The sequence below is a fragment of the Sceloporus occidentalis genome, unplaced genomic scaffold (genome assembly GCF_023333645.1).
Source record: "Sceloporus occidentalis isolate IW3139 unplaced genomic scaffold, rSceOcc1.0.p SCAF_568, whole genome shotgun sequence".
Classification (NCBI taxonomy): Eukaryota; Metazoa; Chordata; class Lepidosauria; order Squamata; family Phrynosomatidae; genus Sceloporus; species Sceloporus occidentalis.
Window position 1 is genome coordinate 70,185 of NW_028317548.1, and position 7,316 is coordinate 77,500.

The following is a 7,316-nucleotide window of genomic DNA, read 5'->3' on the forward strand; positions in this document are numbered from 1 at the left end:
GCGCTGGGGGGGTTATATTACTGTATACAGTGCTGGGGGTTATATTACTGTATACAGCGCTGGGGGTTATATTACTGTGTACAGCGCTGGGGGTTTATATTACTGTATACAGCGCTGGGGGTTATATTATTGTATACAGCGCTGGGGGTTATATTACTGTATACAGTGCAGGGGGTTATTACTGTATACAGCGCTGGGGGTTATATTACTGTATACAGTGCTGGGGGGTTATTACTGTATATAGCGCTGGGGGTTATATTACTGTATACAGTGCTGAGGGGTTATATTATTGTATACAGCGCTGGGGGTTATATTACTGTATACAGTGCTGGGGGGTTATTATTACTGTATATAGCGCTGGGGGTTATATTACTGTATACAGTGCTGAGGGGTTATATTACTGTATACATCGTTGGGGTTATATTACTGTATACAGCGCTGGGGGTTATATTACTGTATACAGCACTGGGGGTTATATTACTGTATGCAGCACTGGTGGTTATATTACTGTATACATCGTTGGGGGTTATATTACTGTATACAGCGCTGGGGGTTATATTACTGTATACAGCACTGGGGGTTATATTACTGTATACAGCGCTGGGGGGTTATATTACTGTATACAGCGCTGGGGGGTTATATTACTGTATACAGCGCTGGGGGTTATATTACTGTATACAGCGCTGGGGGTTATATTACTGTATACAGCGCTGGGGTTATATTACTGTATACAGCGCTGGGGGTTATATTACTGTATACAGCGCTAGGGGTTATATTACTGTATACAGCGCTGGGGGGTTATTATATTAGGGGGCTTATATTTAATTGGGGTTCTAGATGAGACTTTGCTTGTGGGAACCCCTACAAATTCACCAACACATAGCTGCCAACAGACCCACATTTTCCTGTACAGTCCAGAGGACCAGTTTTATTTGCCAACGGTTACCCCGTTTATTAGGATAACATCTGTGCAAACTAGGCTTCAGAAAACAGGGACACAATGATTTTGGGGTCTCCTAAAACCAGGACACTTGGCAGATGTGCTTATAAAACATAACTTTGTATTATTTCCCTGCTACATGGCAGAGTATGTAAATATATAGAGATTTACACCCCAAATAAGAATAAAATAACCCCGGCTGCTGCCCCCTGTCTGCAGGCCACATACTCTGCTCCCCAGGTAATGCACGGGTTAACCCTGTACCACGTGACTGCAAATGCCACACCAACTTGACAGCTTAGAAAGATCCCACCAATAAGCGAGGGCCGCGCCCTCTGCTCAGCCAATCGGGAGAGCGCTTGCCCTCTGGAAGGTTTCCCAGGGAGTGATATTAGAGCCAGTGGAGGCTGCTCCCTGATTTTCCGCGCCGGCTGCTGCAATGAAAGGACCGACTTACGTGAAGCTCTACACCGGGGCTCAGATGCCCATCGTGGGCCTGGGTACATGGAAGGTGGGTGACCCGCGCTGTGCGTTCCCTGGCGGGGGCTGCAATACTTTACATGGCACAGTGCGAGTGCCCTGACTGACGGCTTGTAGTGCAGGGCTTGATAGGCGCCCTAATTGCCCCCTCCTGCCCTCTTGTGATTGACGCAGGACAGCAGGGACACCTTCCCTACCTCATGGCTGGCTGGGAGTGATGGGAGCTGTATAGGTGGGGCGTTTCAGGGGAGAAATGCCTGATATCTACCGAGGGGAGAGAAAGGAGAGACATTTAAATACAATAAGGGGTTAAATAAAGGACAGGAGGGAAGTTACAACAAGAATCTAAAACTAGAGGGTCAGAGGCTTAGATGGAATGGGAAGGAAGTTTTACTTTACTGAGAGGGTGGTGGATAAGTGGAGCAGCCTACCAGCAGAAGTGGTAGAGGGTAATACAGTGAGGGGATTAAACATACAAGGGATAGACATACGGCTCCTGAATCTAAGACGAGACCAACGACTGATTAAAGTCTTTACAGCAGGAGAAACGGGTGACTAGACGGGGGCCGAACGGGTCTGATGTGTATAAAACAGGACTCTTGGGGTTAAACGTGAAATTGTATACTTCTGATTTTTTTCCGTGTCATCCGCTTGGTTTCCATGGCAACTCCCCATCTCACTAGCCTCGTTTTCCGGATCTCATTTCTCTTTCTAGCTCTGGTTTTTTTTTTCCCTCCTCGCTCATATAAAGACCTTTATATCTTATTTATTATATATATCGTTTCTGCCTCTTTTCACCGCCAACTTTGGTCACGCGTGTCGTTGGGAGACATGCGATACATTTTTTATTGATTGTTGCATTATTTTTTATTGTAAATAAAATATTATAATAGACGTGTCTGCGACAATCTTCGTATTGTCCAAGGGGCATAAAGTAAAAAGTACCCCCCAGGGAGCCCCCAAACAAACAAAAAAACTAAGAATTTACCTTCACATGCATTGTTTAAAGGAAAAAAAAAAGTGTGTACTAAGGGAGAAGCTGCAGCTTCATAACCCCCCCCCCCCCCCTGGTCTGATTGAAGCAGCCAATCAGCAGCAGGAAAGTGCCCACACTTTCAAATAAATGGGGTCACTTTACATGGGGGGGGGTCTCAATCATCGCAATGATTTACAGGGACCTCTCTGTTATGTGTATGCGATGGCTGGAGTGTCTCTCTGGTTTAGAACTCTTGTAGTTGAGTGATGTTCTTGTCCAGGCGGGGGTATTAATTTGGACTGGGATGGGACCCAAGGTTTCCAGCTGCCTTGTAATGATGGGTGTCTGCCAGGTAGGACTCTCCCCAGAGCTGTATCTAGAGATCTCTTGATCAGGTCCAAATGAGAATCCGGCTTCTCCCCCCGTGAAGAAACTTTTATTTGTAGGAGATCGCGGAGGGAAGCTGAAGAGGAACCGTTTATATTAAGAAAAAGATTCTCTGCTGGGCGCCGTCCCGTAACCCGAACTGTGGGGTTGCCACTTGTTTCTACTCTCAATTAGAAACATAGAACTTGCTGGGAGGTAGGCCCCCATTCGGCCCCCATCTAGTCTGCCCGTCTCTCCTGCTGTAAAGGCTTGTCTTGGATTCAGGAGCCATACGCCGGTCCCATGCACGGTAAAACCTTACATTAACCCTAAAGCTTTTGTTGAATGAGGCAAAAAATAATAAATAAAACATTTCTCCATAATGATTGATTTGAGACAATATGCCACAAAAATAAATATTTTGATTTAGCACCTAACATAACAAATAAATTGGCTGTTCTTCAGAAATCTGTTGTTTTTATGTTGTAGTGGCCCCTCCCCAGCGCATGTTTAAAGGGACACTCCAGCCATTATATGCAGTTTCATGCGGGTAACAATGTTGTCCCTTTTAAATGGGTTCAGACCCCATTTGTGGGAAGCACTCCCATTGATTTCAAGCTGGTGTGCTTTTCTTCCGCCGATTGGCTGCTTCAACCAGCCAATCAGTGTCAAGGATAGGTAGACCACTGCAGCAGCAGGGCTGCAGTTTCTGAGCCAGGTAGTTTTTTTATTTTTTTTGTAGAGTTCACTTTTAAATAGAGTGCTTTAATAGGCTATAGTGAGGCTGTTGCAAAACAGTAAACTGCCCCTCTAATGTTGGTTGACCCACCTGCGCTCATAAAACTAATTCCAGAAAACAAGCACGAATGGAGAAGCGGTCAGGGATTAGACTTTACTCTCCATGGTGCTGAACCAGTTTGGGATTAATGCCGTTATGGAACACATGAGCTCATTGTTTGCTCCGTTCCAGAAAAGTTATTGGAAGTTGGGTAAACAGTTTGGTTCCCTGGTGTTTCCGCGGTTACTCCGTAGGGCTCACCTTTAACTCGGAACCTGCCCATTATACAAACTCCAGAAAACACGATGTTTTGCCGATTGTCCCCCGGGGAGCAAATTCCTGGAATCGCTCCAGAACGTGATCTCTGCCGGGGAGCTGAAGGTCCCTCCTGATCAATCATCGTTACAGTTGGGCTTCTGTCTTGGCATGGAGATCGATTGCATTAGACTCTAAAGGGCTTATTCACTAAACAGAGTGTTTGCGGGAGAGTTAACTCGACAACTTTATTAAACTGATGGCTGGAGTGTCCCTTTTAAGTATGCATTATACAGGGCCAGCGACTTTTCAACTTCTGCAAAGTGAAGTAAACCGAACTGCCCCCCTTCCCACGCAGACCCCCAGTTTAGTGAATAAACCTTTATGGCTTGTGTGTTATCGTTATACCACCTAGACTTTTTTTTTTTTTTTCTGCTGCCAACGCATTTCAAGTATTAGATTTTTCGTTCCCTTTTTCTAAAAGATACATCTTAAATTCTACACATTATGTGTTAATATTCTTTTAAGGGTGCATTCATTATTAAAAATTGAAATAACTAATTTATTAAAATCAATTTGTGGGATTTTAGGCATTTATATTTCTTTTCCTCCCAAAATCATGCTCTGTCTTATATATATATATAATATATAATTTTACGTATGGCTATGGTGTAGTAAAGGTGTAGGTAATAACAGGCTTGTGGGGTTTTTCCTCTTCTCAGTCCGAGCCCGGAAAGGTGAAAGATGCCGTGAAGAAGGCGATTGACGTGGGATACAAGCATTTGGACTGCGCCTATGTGTATCAGAATGAGACCGAAGTGGGGCAGGGAATCCAGGAGAAGATCAAGGAGGGAGCGGTGAAGAGAGAGGACCTCTTTGTGGTTAGCAAGGTACTGTTCTGCCCAAATGCACCTCTCCTTGTGGTATTACTGGCATATTTTATAGTTTATGGTGCTTTGCTTTGACTTCACGCTCCTGTATTTTGCCCCCCATCTTTAATCTAGCTGTGGTCCACTTTTCACGAGAAGCCGAAAGTGAAGGGAGCCTGCCAAAAAACTCTCTCCGATCTCAAGCTAGACTACCTGGATCTCTACCTGGTCCACTGGCCAACTGGATTTAAGGTACAAGGTGCAGAGCCGCCATAAATCGCAGTATAACTTCCCAGGCAATATTTTGGGTGGTTGGTGATGGAACCCTAGAGAACGAATAGGATCTAGATCACATGCTCCAGATACTTTGTAATTAAGGCTTGCAAGAGGCAACATGGGAAGCAAATCCTACGTGTTTTTAATTTTTGATCTACACATCTGCTGGCACAGTCTATAGGTGCAGTCGCATGTGACTTGAAGCCAGCCCAATATTCCACAAAGCTTGTGTTGTTCCGGTTGATGGCTTTAGAATGCCTTTAATTTAAAGGGACAACCTCTTCAAATACTGTTTAAGTACTTCAATATCCAGGGGACACGTATAAAGAGCCTTAAGGGGGGGCTGCAGCTCCAAGGCTGCAGTGCCGTGCCGTGCCTTTTCAGCGGTCAGTTGTTTTGCTGCACTGATTACTCGGCCAAACACATCTCCTTCGTGGCAAATAGCAGAGCAAAGGGGCAAATGCATGTGCAATGGGGACGCCATGACAATTTAAAGGGGCCTCTCATCTGAGTTAAAGGTCACATGATGGCTGGATGGTCCCTTTAACAGCCATGGTCACAGATATGGCAGCACAGGGAGCGACTTTATTCCTGTTGGAATCACATGTTATACGTTAATAGTTTGGCCCTGCGGTAGGGCAGGGAAGGGTATTTGTGACCTTGAATCCTTTTTAGTGCCAGCAAAGCAGGTGGCGCAGTGAATGCGTGTTCATTTTTCTGTTATCGTCTTAGGCTGGCGATGCCCTCTTCCCCACCGACGAAGAAGGCCTGGTGATCCCGAGCGACACTCACTTCCTGGACACATGGGAGGTACGGTATGGGCGCTGTGTTTCCGTATATGTGCAGATATCGTGAAGGGTCGAGAAAGGCCATTGTCTGTTATTATAATAAATATATATATATATATATATATATATATATTTATATTAAAAAGCAAGATGTGTATGACTCATGAACAGCATTGTCCACCGGGCCATCATTAACTTAGTTAATTCATGAGACTCGTGACGTCGCATGATGTAATAATTTGAAAGCCATCACCAGCTATGGTTTCGGGGGGAGTTATGTGGCCCCCCGGCAGCGTATAGTTTAAAAGGCTTTTGCCGTTGTGTCTGTACCACCAGGGCATGGAGGAATTGGTGGACGCCGGGCTCGTGAAAGCCATCGGAGTCTCAAACTTTAACCATGACCAGCTAGAACAGCTGCTGAACAAGCCAGGACTGAAACATAAACCCGCCGTTCACCAGGTAAGTGCTATATTGTGTGTAGTTAGTGTGTGTGTGTGTGTGTGTCTGTGTGCGCTCCTAAGCAAATTGTGTGCAGAACCGGTTTAGTACTTATTTAAAACCTGCCCCAAATTAAGGGTGTTTTAGCTGGTTTTAAAAACAAGCTTACTAGGACATGTAAAGGCATGCTATTTTCTTTAATATGAGTGTTTTTAAAGGTGCTGTTCCACTTGGGCAAAACATTAATTGCATTCGCCAGTGGTTTCAGCAGAAAGAACAATTGAACCTACATACGGGGGGGGGGATAACACATCTACTAACATGGAAACTTAATAATTTTTCAAAATATTTTCGGCAATAACCTTGAGATCCCTTTAAACAATGGAATAAGTGTATAATATATATATAACAATCTTAAAATAAGAAGTATTCCACAAGGTTTTTTATTTATTTATTTATTATTTATAAAAAAAAAAGCTACTCCCTAATTGAATATTTTGTCTTATTCTGTATCAATTCCAGTTCGAATGCCATCCCTACTTGACACAGAAGAAGCTCATTGATTACTGCCAGTCCAAAGGCATTGCAGTAACGGCATACAGCCCCCTTGGGTCCCCGGACCGGCCATGGTAAGACAGTCAGAAGGGCTTTTTACTGTTAACTTTAGGGCCACACAGATCTCATGGGTTTTTTCTTTTCTTGTAGGGCCAAGCCGGAGGATCCTTCTCTTCTAGAAGAGGCGAAAATTAAAGAAATTGCTGCAAAATACAATAAGACGTCTGCCCAGGTATGTGAACCCCCAGGGATGCTAAATATCATCATCCTTAATAAATTGGCTGTAGTGTGTGTGTGTGTGTGTGTGTGAATATATATTTTTTGTTTTTATTACTGATTATTTGCTGTTTGCAGGTTCTGATCCGTTTTCACATCCAAAGGAATGTCATCGTAATTCCAAAATCTGTGACCCCGTCCCGTATTGAGGAAAACTTCCAGGTATACAAAATTATGTAAAATTAAATAACTGGTATGGATTTTCCATCTGCAATGTATTTTTCATGCCCATACAGGGAGCTGTACTGGATGGATGTTATGTATGTGTGTGTGTATGTATGTAATATTTGTCTGTATGTGTATAATTATATATATATAT

At 43.9% G+C, this 7,316-nt stretch overlaps 1 protein-coding gene across 1 annotated transcript in view; it reads left to right on the forward strand.

Moving 5' to 3' along the window:
• Positions 1-1,379: 1,379 nt before the first annotated feature.
• The window catches only part of LOC149271097 (aldo-keto reductase family 1 member B1-like), a 7,154-nt gene continuing 1,217 nt past the window's right edge, over positions 1,380-7,316 (forward strand). The window contains exons 1-8 of the mRNA XM_089507645.1: positions 1,380-1,451; positions 4,518-4,685; positions 4,800-4,916; positions 5,673-5,750; positions 6,065-6,187; positions 6,689-6,795; positions 6,872-6,953; positions 7,076-7,159. Of these exons, the coding sequence (XP_089363771.1) occupies positions 1,380-1,451; positions 4,518-4,685; positions 4,800-4,916; positions 5,673-5,750; positions 6,065-6,187; positions 6,689-6,795; positions 6,872-6,953; positions 7,076-7,159 (831 nt within the window). The remainder of the gene's footprint in view (positions 1,452-4,517; positions 4,686-4,799; positions 4,917-5,672; positions 5,751-6,064; positions 6,188-6,688; positions 6,796-6,871; positions 6,954-7,075; positions 7,160-7,316) is intronic.